Source organism: Octodon degus, unplaced genomic scaffold, assembly GCF_000260255.1.
Source record: "Octodon degus isolate 3935 unplaced genomic scaffold, OctDeg1.0 scaffold00056, whole genome shotgun sequence".
Lineage (NCBI taxonomy): Eukaryota > Metazoa > Chordata > Mammalia > Rodentia > Octodontidae > Octodon > Octodon degus.
The window spans coordinates 10224172-10237320 of record NW_004524632.1 but is presented as its reverse complement, the minus strand read 5'-3'; the positions used below and the strand labels follow the sequence as shown (position 1 = coordinate 10237320).

At 55.5% G+C, this 13149-nt stretch overlaps 1 protein-coding gene and 1 long non-coding RNA gene across 2 annotated transcripts in view; one reads left to right on the top strand and one right to left on the bottom strand.

Moving 5' to 3' along the window:
• The window catches only part of LOC111817364 (keratin, type I cuticular Ha3-I-like), a 30025-nt gene extending 29442 nt beyond the window's left edge, over positions 1–583 (top strand). The window contains exons 10-11 of the mRNA XM_023718131.1: positions 3–221; positions 422–583. Of these exons, the coding sequence (XP_023573899.1) occupies positions 3–221; positions 422–539 (337 nt within the window). The 3' untranslated portion in view covers positions 540–583. The remainder of the gene's footprint in view (positions 1–2; positions 222–421) is intronic.
• A 1786-nt stretch (positions 584–2369) lies between these two features.
• LOC111817370 lies at positions 2370–4374 on the bottom strand. Its single transcript, XR_002821588.1, has 2 exons — positions 3704–4374; positions 2370–3466 (listed from the first exon to the last, which is right to left on the bottom strand). It is a non-coding gene; the product is annotated as an uncharacterized LOC111817370 (long non-coding RNA).
• Between the last annotated feature and the right edge of the window lie 8775 nt (positions 4375–13149).

Sequence of the window (13149 nt, the reverse complement as noted above, 5' to 3'; positions counted from 1 at the left end):
AGAAACTCCCTGGAGAACACGCTGAACGAGAGCGAGGCCCGCTACAGCTCACAGCTGGCGCAGGTGCAGCAGCTGATCAGCAGCGTGGAGTCGCAGCTGGCGGAGATCCGGGGTGACCTGGAGCGGCAGAACCAGGAGTACCAGGTGCTGCTGGACGTGCGGGCGCGGCTGGAGTGCGAGATCAACACGTACCGGGGGCTGCTGGAGAGCGAGGACTGCAAGTAAGGACAGGAGTGGGTCTTTCCCCGCACGAGGTCACCGCGGGAATGAATAGGCCCATTGTGGAAGTGCACTTGGGTCTCCCGGTCCTGGCTGGAGTCCTCCCAGGGAGGCCAGTGCTCGGACCCCAAGTGCCTTTTGTGTCTTCCTCTTTCTTCTGCTCACTTCACTCTAAGTTGGTTTGATGATTTTCTGTCCTCAGGCTGCCATGCAACCCCTGTGCCACCACCAATGCCTGTGAGAAGCCCATCGGGCCCTGCGTTGCCAACCCCTGCCTCACACGGCCGCGGTGTGGGCCTTGCGGCCCTTTCGGGCACTAGCGCCCCCTGCTGGGCGGAGGACCAGGGCTCCTGCTGCACCACCTCGGCTCCCGCGTGACCTCCGCGCCAGCTCGCGGCGCTCAGCCCCTGCCCCTCTCAGGGTCACAGAGGTCCTTCCTCAAGCTTGAGATGCTGCCGTCTGCCTTTGGGTCCCACAGAGAAACTTGCAAAGGGATCAGGCTAGGGGGCCTCCCGTGCGTGCCCTGTTGTGTTTTCACAGTCTCCTTCGTGTGACTTGAAAATAATCCCATGAAGCATGGCAGGGGTTGGTGGGCGGCGCATGAAACCGAGCATAACCAGAAGCAATACTTGTCACCTTTTTTGGTATTTGTGATGCAAGACAGCCCTTCAGTCTTCTTAATAAACTCTTCTCTGGCATGAAAATGATAACTGTCTGTTTCTTTTATGAATTTCGAAAGTAGCTGTCCTGGATCCGTGTTTTCCATCAGATGGAAGGTTCCTTCACCCCTAATATGTAGTTGCTGATCACCCCCTAGAGAGCTTCTTACGCCACCTGTTCTGAATAAACAGCAAGAGGACAGCAAAGCAGGCGATCATGCAGGGTCGGGTGATGTTAGTCCCCGTAGGTTCTCTGCGAGGTGACCTTTGAGTTGAGAAACTGAGTTGGACAATGAAAAGGAACAGCTCAGAGGGAAAGAGCATTCCAGACAGGCGGCAGCCAGTCTCGAGGGGCAGAACTGATGGCTTCAGAGGAGGAAGCTGGCAAGTGTCCGCCTGGAGCAGCAAGGGAGGAGGCTGGCTGGGGGCAGGGCTCCTGGCTCTGGGAGGACTCGGCTCACTTCAGTCAGCAGGGACAGCTTCAAGGAGTCAAGAGGATGGACTGACTGATGCCCCGTGGCTGCGGAGTGGAAGACAAGTTTCCTGTTGTTAGCCTGTTGGGAGGGCAGTGGTGGCGCCAAGGGACATTTTCAAGGATGAGGTCCCAAGGTTAAAGAACACACGTGGGCAAGACATCAGCAACAACAGCAGGCAGCATGGAGCAGCACAGAGCCCAAGAGCACGAAAGCGCAAGAGCCAGAGCGCCAGCCCCCAGCTCTTTACTAGATAAGTCTCACACGGCTGTTATCTCACGGTTACGTTCTTACCTCGCTCTGTAACCCGCCCGTGTACCTTTACCTGTGCTGAGTCACGGTCACATGACTGTATCCCACTGTGCACCTGTGCTAGACAAGCGGGGTCACGCCCACGGTGTCCCCCACACCTAAGCATTGCAAAGCTTTGGGGTGGCTGCTGAGGAGAACAAGTCAAATGTATTGCTTCGCCCGTTTCCAGAGCCCGTGGCATCGGGGGCTGCTCAGACGTCTCATCAGGAACTGCAAAGTCAGCCGGGCAGCGCCAGATCCCAGAAGACCAGTTGGGCTGGGGCCTGCCCCGAGTGTGTGTGCGTGAGTGTGTGCGTGTGTGCGAAATCCAGGACACATCTCATCCAGGCAGACAGGCCTGGCCCACTGCAGGTGCATGAAGGCTGCCTTCTCTCACTTACTTTTCCTGCCTGTGGGGACGCGGGTGGGTCTGCAGCATAGGGACCAGGAATGATTTGCTGGCTGCTGCTCGGTGGTGCATTTATAAGGAATTTAAGCCTGGGCTCAGCAGTGGCTGTTGGCCTCGACACAAGATGACTTTGTGTGACAGCACTGCATGTGACAGTACTGCGTATGACATCAGGGGTGGACCTGAATGCATGTATTTAAAGCTTTAAAACAATTCAAAGGAGAAAGGGACATAAAGCAAGACTTAGAGAATCTTGGGTTTGAAAATAGTTCTGCGTTTTGAGCTGGCTGTAAGCTCTGTCTGGATCCAAGACTTCTGTGTTACAGGCTATTCTGAGCTTAGGTTCTTAAACTGTAAACTAGCAAGAATAATGGCCACATCATTGCCTTCAAAGTATTTTTCAAACAAAAACAATGGCCAGAATAATGTCAGTAAAGGCGAGATGCCTGGCACACAGCAGGTGCCTAGGGGTGAAGTCCCTGGTACCTCCTTCATGGCCCGAGGGAAACTGCACCCCTTGTTCTGTCCTCTCCCCTATTGCTCAGGCTGGGGAACAAGAGTTGAGGCACTGAGATTGGAGTTGCGAAGGCTCTGCTGACCCAAGGCTTTGGCCCCCAGGTGGACACTCATGCCCAGGTCGCCGTGGGGGAGGCTGGATGGGCGGGGTGCATGTGCTGTTGGGAAGGTCTGCAGACTGATGACGGGGTTTCACCAATTGCAAAAGTCAGAATTTTCAAACACGGAGACAAAAGCAGTCTGTCATTGTGGAAGTCACAGTGATTCTAGTCACGTGGGGAGCTGGGCTGCGCTTGACATCCATCTCCTCCACCGGAAAGCAACAATTAAGTTTGTCACTGTTGACCTTGGGAAATGCAAAGCCTTCACATTTGGTTCTCATAATAACCTCGGATCTGCACCCACTGGCCTGGGTGTGGACTGGTTAGTGGTGGCAGCCGGCTGGTAACTGCAGAAGACAACACGAGAGGTGACCAACTGTTGGTGGCAGGGACATGGGAGCAGAGATGGGCACAGTCCTTGGTTGCAGAGCCAGGGAGAGGAGCTCCCAGGTGGGTGGCGAGCAGTCACTGCCGACCAGAGTGGAGCCCCTCTGAGAAGGGGCGGGCATGAGGGAGTGTGGAGTGTCCCTGGGAAGTGGTCAGATCACTTCCCGAGGCAGTGTGTCACCAACTGCAGTTGCCTTGCTATCATGAACTGCAATGCAGAGATGGAGGGGGGCGGGTGGGAGGGGAGCTGCCCCCTGGCTGGGTGTTGGGCTGGGGACTGCCCAGAGTCTCAGGGGAGATAGGTCCATGAGCGCTGTCGGGCACACTGACGTCAGGGATTTCAGAAAGGTGGGCGTCTATCTCACGCTTAGACAATGAACCTGGGTTTGCATTTCTGCTCTGAGGTTGGTACTGGAAGGAAGAAAAAAGAGAGTAAGAGGGGGAGAAGGAAGTGGGAAGAGGGGTGGAAAGAGGAGGATGGTAGGATGCAGGAGGAAAGGAGCAAGGTGAGGGGCGTAGCGGAGGGAGGCAGAGAGGAAGACGAGGGGAGGACAGCGAAGAAGGCCTCTGCAGCTGTTGAGAGCAAGTGGGGAGCTTTCAGGTTCCTTTGTCACTTGGTCTCTGTAGCCCTGACCGCCTCCCCCTTACCTTCACATTCTGTGTGGCTTCCACATGTGTCCCGAGGATTTGGCAGTGGATCCCGCCCTTCTGGTCCTGTTCCAGCCTGTCCAGCTTGTGACCTCCCAGATGGGTCTGAATGGTCCCTGTGAGCCACCGTTGGCTCAGAGCCCGTGTCACCTCGGGTGGCAGATAGGGGTTGTGGGGCAGCAGCATGCGGGCTCTGTGCAGCAGTGTGGCTGGGCACTCCTCTCTTCGCACAACTCTCAACAACTCTAGGTGGTGTCCGCCTTGCCGCAGCCTGAAATCGGCCTCAAGCTCAGCCCTGCGATCCCGAGCACCACCAAAGTCTGCGCTCAACTGCACTTGCGGTCACAGGTGTAAACAAGCTGGATGAATTTTCATTTTAAAATCACCCTTAGGGTAGGCGCATAGGAAGCACCCAGCAGCTGCTCAACACATAATTAACCTCGAAATTAGTAACCCATGGGGCAGACGAGGACACAGCAGAGGGCTTGCGCGGGAGGCGGTAGCAGAAATGCTTTCATTCACCAGCAGTAGACGCAGTGGCTGGTCTTCAGGAGCAGCAAATAGCCCTCTGGGGAAGATGCTTTCCTGGTGGGAAGGGAGCTCCGAGGCTCTCTTAATCTTGGCCCCCGGGCCCCGGGCCATCGAGGGCAGTGTGCTGTTCCCACCTTCACAGCTGTGACACAGGATTAGGCGAGGAGGACCTTCATTCTGAATGTTGCAAGCTTGGCCGCCAGAAGAGAGTAGGGAAGGAAACCTCAGAACCAAGCTCAGCACAAAGGGGGAATTAGGAGGCCGAGTGACTCACCCACAGAGCGGCGGGGCTCGGGCCAAGTGCTCCTCTAGTTTTTGGCCAAGGGCTCCAGGGTGGGTCCTACAAGTGGCCGGGGTTGCTCCTGTGCCAGGGCTGCGAGGGACCCAGCTCGGCTGTGCTCCGTGCTGCCCCGCTCCCCCATGACCCATGCCGCTGGCTGGACGTCAGGCTCAAGGCCTTCTGCGTCAGAGTGGACGCAGGCCACAGCACTCGGCAAGGACGCAGCGAAAGATTCTTTTCTCTTCCTTTAGTGAGCATTAGATGAAGCCAGGCAAAGAGTAAAGACCTGATTCAAAGAAACGAATCTCTCGGCTGGACCAAGGAATCTGTCCAACGCACACAATTGCACATCCTGTTAAATAAGTAAGTTGAAAAATACCAGCTCACGTTTATGCCTAGATCTAAAAAACAATCTTGGGCTCATACACAAATTCATAAAACTAGAAAGTGTTGCAAGAATTACAATAGATACATATATGTAATTATGTTTTTCTCTGGGGAGAAGGGATTGGAATAGGAATCATTATGAACACCATGCCCTTGACGTTATCTTTAATCCTACATTTACTTGATTTTCAAACCACTTGGAGCAAAACTGAAAAGTCTTAAACCGCCAATCCTAGTAACACTGGTTTGAAACATATTTTCTCTCTTTCTTCCTTTGTGTGTGTGTGTGTGTGTGTGTGTGTGTGAGAGAGAGAGAGAGAGAGAGAGAGAGAGTAGGCTAATGTTACTCCCGATCTTACCGTAACAGAGTGTAGTTCTGTATGCTCCGTGACAGCTTTGTGGGGAAGCTCATAGACAGCACTTCCTGCAGGGAGCTGCTGAAGCTTGAAGTGGATCAGGTATGGGGTGCAGGAGGGAGAGGTGAGGCCGGGAGGAGAACGAAGAGCACTTGAGGTGGTCTGCATGGACGAGCCACTTGTCTCACGGGAACACAAGTCCCAAGACAGTCTGAGCGATCGCTGCTAGCTGCTAGGCAGAGTCGTGTGCACAAGGCCAACCTGTAAGATGCAAGACCACGCCCTACGGTGGGGAGCTGCTCCTTTCCTCCCGCAGAGCGGGCGCCGCCTGACCTCAGCTCTGTCTCTTACTGTTATTTCTCATCCTCCCTCCATCCTTCCCTCCAGAACTTTGAGAGCCGTGCTGGACGTTATTTTCCCAGGTGAGTAGCGGGATGCCGCCTATTTTCAGAGCAGGGAGAACTCGGGGGTGGAGAGGCCCAACCCTCCGGCGGGCGGCAGCAACCTCTGCACCAGCCCCTCCTGGGCTGTTGCTTGTGGGGACTGTGGGGGTGTGATGATGGGGTTCTGCTGCACACAGGACCTGCCTTGGCTCCTGTCACAGCTCAGAAGCCTCTCCATGTTCGATGTGCTTCGAATCACCAAGTAAAATGCAAGACAGTGTTCTCGTAGTGCTCTGACAGCAGGAGTGGTGGGCTGGGTTTACTTCTGGGTCACCATGCCACAGGGCTGTGGCCCTTCAGCTACCTCCTCTGTGGGGGGCAGGGAGGGTCTAGCTGAGGCATCTCTCCCTTGGGCAGGTCCTGGAGTTTTTCTTCTCTTTCTGTCTCTCTAGGAGACTGTGAAAGCTGGAATTCAAGTTCACCAAGTTGGGCAGGCGCCTTGTGGGGAGCAGTCTCGGGCCGGGTCCACCACGGTGAGCACTCGCTTTCGCTACGTGCTGTGGTAACTATTTGGTGATTCATACTAACTTGCCTGCTCTTTGATGCTTTTTAAGAGAACACACTTGACACCAACTGCATCCTGTTTAGCCCTTTCACCATGCTGGTCAATCCAAGTAGCCCAGCTGGCCTTGTACTCTGAAATTTGGTCTCTGTAGCTGTTCTATTCAAGGAAGGAGCCAGCAGTCTCATGCAGCTGTTTCAAAATAAAGGTATGAGGGTTGAATCAAACTGAAAATGCGGTGTGTCCATCCCAGTCGGCGCTTCCGGGCACTCCCTGGCCTTGTGCAGCTGGGGGCTGCCGCACTGTGGGGTGCAGAGTCTGAGCTTGTCTCTCCACACTGGTCACCCTTGCATGACACTGATTCTAGACCAAACGCTGATGACTTGGTGACTGGCAAGGGTGGCAGGAGTGGGGAAGGGAGCAGGCAATCCTAGGCTTCTAGTTGACGTTTTGGACTGCAGAGGTTCATTTCACATCCAGCTGTGATTTCATTCACTGAATGGACATCGAGTGCTCACCACCAAGCATCCAGTGCGGCCGTGAGCCTCGCAAAGGCTTGGAGATGTCCTGGGTCTCAGACCGGCCTTGTGAACGAAGGGGAAGTTTTCTGAGATTCCCTTAGGAACGCCAACCATTCAGGATGGAGCACAGGCGCCCAGAAGCGGATCCAAGCTCTGCAGCGTCTAGGTACCGTGTTTGATCTGTGAGCCTCGCCTTCCTCGTCTGCAAAGTAAGACTGGTCTGGGGCGTAGCCCAGAGGTGGAGCACGAAGCCCGGGACTATTAAATCCCCCATAGCTCGAAACCAAATACACAACAAAAACAAGGTAAGGATACTAATATTCAGAGCATGCGGATACCTTAGAGGGGAAAACAGACACACATGGAAGCACATCGAATCGCCTAGCACGTGGGTGAGGCTGATAACGTACTTCCTTTGTTAAGATATGGTTCACTGGGTGCGTGATTTAAATCAGTGCCGCGCGCACGTGATACGCTGCTCACGGGTCGCGTCCTCTGCTGTCTGCCCCTGTCGAGAAGCTGCCGGTGTAATACCAGGAGGCGAACACTAGAGGCCGCCAGAACAGAGGTCCTGCCTCCGGTGTCAGCCTGGAACCCGCCCCTCCCCGAAGTCCAATAAAGGAATCCCGGATGGTGTGTAAAGCAACACCTGCCAAACCCAGAACACATTCCTGATTTTTTTTTTTAAATACAACCATCAAATAAAAAAATAAAGCCCCAAATGGTCTGATTTGGGGATGGGAAGGGCTTTTGAAATGAAAAAGCAGGCTGGATGGATTGTTCAGCGGGGCGGGAAAATTCAGTGCATAAAAGCCTCAGACTCGACTTGCAGGAAACAACGCCGTGGGGGAAACCGCACAATGCGTGTGCCTGGCGCGGAGGGAGAGTTAACGCGTTTCCCACCTCACACGTTCTTACAAATAAATTAGGAAAGATGACTAGTTTGGTAGAAAAATCAGCGGGGGGGGGGGGGGTTGCCAAAGGAGAATTAAGCTGCAGACGCACTCCTAGAAGAAAGTACAGCGACTGGCCGGCGAAATGGGCGCGAGATTTGAAAAATGGTGCGCAGCCGGTACTGGAAAAGGCCCCATGACGCGCACATGAGGCAGCTGTTTATTGAGGCTGATTTTCCCCCTGTGGGGGTACTGGGGGTCGCACCCAGGACCTCTGCACCGAGTGACACTCTCCTCCCCTTGATTTGCTTCTCATTTTGAGGTAGGGTGTTACAAAGTTGCTATCTTGTCTGGTCATGTGGATTCGACCTTGTGATCCTCTTGCCTCAGCGTTCCAGAGTGCTGGGATTCCAGACACTCGCCTCCACGCCTGCCTTTGGAGAGTGATTTTAAAATATCTATTAATATCTTTAAGCTCTCTATGTGCTGAGGTCTTAGGAATTTATTTCAGGAAGATTTTCAAAAGCTATGTAAAACTTCACATTTAAGGCAATTCATCTCATGGTTTCCCTTTTCATATCAGAACGCCAGCGCTGACACAGATGGCATACAGCAGGGAAAGGGGTGCATCAGCTGGAAAATAGAAATCCTCAAATTGCGGTTTTGCTTAATACGCGTGCTCAGGGGCATTCCCTGGGTTAAGCGGTTTTCCATGTGCGGATCACGCTGCGGGCGATTCTGGCTGAGCGCCCTGCGGGCAGGAGGAGCCTCGAGTCCCCCGGGTTGCTTCCTTCTTCGCTGCGACTCCTTCTTTGGCAGCAGCAAGGTCTAAATGAGTGAGATCGGCCGGGGAGATGGCTCAGTAGAGTAACCGCTTCCCTGGCAAGCGAAAGGGCCTGAGTTCAATCCCTGGTTCTGCCCCCCCCAAAAAAATCATTTAAATGAGTGAGATCCCACGGGATGGGTGCCACGCCCCCGACGTTGGTGTCCCCAGGCCCGGCTCTTCACTGTCCGCAGGCAGACGGGAGGATGGACGTCAGGGCTTGATCTGGGCCCTTGGGGGTTCACTGCGGGGCTGCGGAGACCGAGAGGGCGGGGGCCGCACTGGAGGACGCAGAGAACTTTGATACTGCAGTTGATGCCGTCGGAGAAGCGCGGGCCCGGGGAGAAGACCGCGAGCGCTTGGGCAGGGCCTGCCCGCTGTGACCTCCGATGCCGCCGGAGCTCCCCGAGCTCAGGCGCCGTGTCCAGGGGACGGCCAGCGCGGGAGACGCCTCGAAGGAGCTCTGAGTCTACCAGAACCGGCCTTTCTTTTCACTCCTTAACTGGAAAATAAAAGGGGTACGAATAGATTTAAGCAGTTGTAGAGAAAAATACTTGTATACTCTTGACGTGTCTTAGATGATTGACTTGGACACTTGTAACTGATGTAGATTTTTTAGATGTGTGTATGTTTGTGTATTTACATATGTTATACATTCATATCACTTTTTGTGTGTAGTTCTTTAGAGTAAATACTAAAAAAGAAAGTGAGAGTGTTATCACTCAATAATCTTTAAAAAAAATAATCTTTGCGGCAGTAGTGTAGATGAGTTAAACTTTCTTCTCTTTTATTTTTCAGAAATTCCACAGTAAATGGGTCTGAAGTTTAATTTTATTATTGTTACACAAATACAGGGCCACAGGCAGGGCAACTCAAGAAAAATACACCTGAAACTTTCTTCTTTTTTTTTGGTCTTTTTGAGTCAGGTCTCGCTGTGTAGCTCAGGCCGGCCTTGAGCTCCCTTTGTAGCCCAGGCTGGTCTCGAACTCACAACGATCCTCTTGCCTCAACATCCCGAGTGCTGGGATCGCAGGCGTGGACCACCGCGCCCGGCCAAAGCTTTCACTCTGTGCTGCGCTTCCCGTCAGCCAGAAGAGAAGGGCAACACCCCGGGGCGGGAACGGTCCGTGCCGGTGGTGAGGTAACTCACAGGAGAAGGAACGAAAGCCGCGTGAGGTGTGTGAAGCATCGCTTTGTGCCATGCACGATGTAGAAATGCACGTGAGGACTGCTGCCAGACCTTGTCTTTCTCCTACAGGCTCGGGAAGTTCCCGCCCCCAATACCACACGGAGTGGGCAAGTGGGAAGGGAGAGACACACGCTATCGAAGGGGGCACACAGGGACACAGCCTTTAAGGAGACTGTTGGGGGACATCCTCCAACTCACAAGTGCAAGAGCTTACTGCTCCGGCAGTTTCTCCTCCGAGAGTTGATGGTGAAGACGCAGCAAGATCTGTGTGATGTGGTTAGGGATGTGGTCACTCACTGTCACCTGGTCATTACAGGAAGATGACAGACATGCTGGAAGCAATTTAAGAGCTTTTCCGTAAGAAGTTGGTTAAATGCAGGTTGCTGATACCATAGAACACTACGCAGGACACTATGAAATGTTGCTGACCACCTGACGGGTCAGCAGGGTAGGGGAGCTGAGCAGGGTGCATAGGTCTCCTACACTAATGGGGTGGTGGGATTCAGGCCAGGCGTGTGCCCCTGGCTGCAGGCCTGTCATGTTCTCCCTGCAGCTCACAGCGCCCGCACCCAGCCTGGAGGCCCAGCTGGACACAGCAGAGGCTGGGTGAGCTGGTGGGCTCCGGGTCTGGCCAGCTCTTGACCTCAGGCAGGACAAAGGTGCCATTGGAAAGCGGGTGACCAGTTGGGGTCCGGGCCCTTCTCTCCCCTCCACTCTTTGCTCCAAGTTTCCAGAGTCAGGGCTTCCCTGGCCCTCGGGGGGCCCAGCCCCTCACTCCACCTTGCCCACCCCCTCTCCCAGTGGCAGATGTGACCACTGGAGCAAGGTTGGCTGAAGATGGGGGGCAGCCTGTGTCTCTCTTTCCAGGTGGACTCTCTCCCCTTCTCTCCCTCCCCTTCTTTCCTAGTTCCGGTGACACTGTGCTGGGTGACACTGCCCTTTGGGTTACAGGGAGGCAGGAAGGGTTTAGCCCAATCCCCTCTTCACCAGCCCTACAGCTCCTGGCCTCGCTGGGATCCACGCGTCACCCATTGCCTGGTGGAGATGCAGCGTGATCTCCTATCCAGGTGCAGCTGGGGTCGCAGGCTGCTCATGACCACCCAAGCTGGGCAGGGCCCAGGAAGCCCTACCCGCTCCAATGCCAGATCCGTTTCCCCTTTCCTCAGAGGGGCCTCCTGGCAAGGGCAGCCCTGCTGGCTCCCTGCTCCTCCCTTTCCCTCCCTGTATCTTCCCTCTGCTCACAGTGGACTTCTGGACACTGCTGTTTTCTGCCCACTTCCTTCTGAGACCCCTGGCGTTGCTGCTGCCGCCCGGGCCTCGTGTGTGTCTGCATTGTCCCTCACCCCCCAGACAGTCCTCATGGGGAAGGGGCTGGGGCGGAGCAGCCGGGCGCCCCTACCCCAGTCCCAGGGGCGGTGGGCTGTGCCCCTGAGGTGCGCAGTGGGGCAGGTGGGGGCCCTTGGGACAGTGGAGGGCCACCTTCTCCCCTGTTCTGCAGGATATCAGTAGACACTATCTGTCCAGTTGGAGGCTTCTGACCTTATTTGAACAAAACAAACCCGTTTCGGGGGGAAACTCAGGATGCATGTGGTGCTGGCGCGTACGTGATACATCGCTACCTAGTTCTTGCCCAAGCGCTAATGGTTTCCTGTGCTGGCTGATCCGCGCATTCTGTGCGAGTGCACCCCAGCCCTGCGAGGTCGGTGGTGTGGTCATCTCAGCTTCCAGTTTTAAGTGGGGACACAGGGAATAGAGGGCCCAGTGACGTGGGGGGGTGTGTAAGAGGAAGGAGGTGTGAACCAGACTGCAAAGTGAGCCAGGCCTCTCACTGCACGCCCTGTCTTCTGTCCTCTGCACTGGTTCATTGTCACACGATACCGCAAAGCTGGGCACCTCTGTAAAGAAGTTTATTGGGCTCACAGGGCTGGAGGTTCAAGGGTGCAGCCCCAGCACTGGCCCAGCCCAGCTGGTGAAGGCTGAAGGAGCAGGGGCCTGCACAAGATGGGGACAGCCCATCGCCAGCCTGGAGGCTGAGCTCAGGCCCCCTCGAGGACCGAGTTCCCAACACAGGAAGCTGGGGGACCTGCTCCAAGCAGAGCGAAGCGTAGCACCCCAGGAGTGCCCTGCCTGGCACCTTCGACTTGGCTCGTGGCTCTGAGCTCTCCGGCCGGCCAGGCTTGGCAGACTCCGCGTGGGATGGTGTGGGGAAGCCTGGGGGAGGATGCTGCCCACGTCACAGTCCTCAGGACGGAAGGGCTCAGCTCACCGAGGAGCGCAGTGCTCCCAGCAGCCACCGGGCCTCCAGGAGCCTCTCGTTGGAGCTTCACAGGAGAGCTCACAGGGGACGCTCCAGACCCAAAGCACAACTCCTACTCTATGAAAACATAAGTAAATCAATCAGTGGACGTGGCTGTCGTGGAAATCCCCGATTATCCCCCAGATAGGCCCCCCTGCACACGTGTGGGAGGGACAACTGTACGGGGAAGCAGACACTGCTTAGGGTTGAGCTGTCACTCACTGTCTTTCTGGGCCTGGGCATCACCTGGTGTAAGTGCCAGGGCTTGGGCACGGGCAGGATGATACTGCATCACATCCACCCGGATGATCCAATCTGGTCATCTGACTCCCCCGGGAGGATGCGTTCCAGGGCATAGCTTGTGGCACACACTCCCGGGGTTGGTTAGCCTCAAGTGCGCAGGCGTGATGCGGGCCCTGTGCTTGCCCAAATCCGCCAGCCCAGGCGATTCTGAGGTGAGACTGGGTTCAGAAATGCTGGGTCGCATGCTCTCTCCAGCCCTGGAGGCCTACACCCAGTGAGGGGCGGGGTGTCCCGTCAGGTGCAAGCCCCCCCTGGTGTCGCCCTCACCCTCGCCTGCCTTCACCTTCCGGTCCTCCTAGGGCCACCTTCCTTCAATGCATCTCCTAAGGACAGGGATTGAACTCAGGCCTTGTGCTTGCCAGGGAAGCGCTTATTCTACTGAGCTATCGTCCCGGCCCCTATTTTATTGTTTTTTATCGCCGGGGATGGAACTCATCCTTGCCTCAGGTACACCCCCAGCTCTTTCCATTTTTTATTTTGAGACGAGGTCTCCTAAATTGCGAAATGGCCCGACTGGGCTCCAGCGTGTGCTCCTCCTCACTCTCCCAGAGCGCTGGGACGCGCCTGGCTTCCAGATCTTATGTCCTAAGTCGCACACTTGTTCTCCAGTGGGTCATGAGCCCGCTGGGGTTTGTGTATTTGAAGACCACCCCTGTCGTGTGTGCGCATGCGCGTGCCCAAATGTGCCCTGCGCCCCTCCCCAGTTTTTTTGCATGCTCATTCCGTGTTCTGACCGAGGGTCGAGAACAGAGGCCGGGAGTCCGTGGCACCAGCTGCTGGCTGTGATCGCCGAGAGCTCCGAAGGTATGCATCGCTGGTCTAGAAGGAGCACATTGCCCTGACAGCGCAGCTGGTGTGCGGGGTGCTCGGGGGGCCTCTCCCTCCCCACAGCTCTCCCCAGTACCTGCAGTGCCGATGGAGC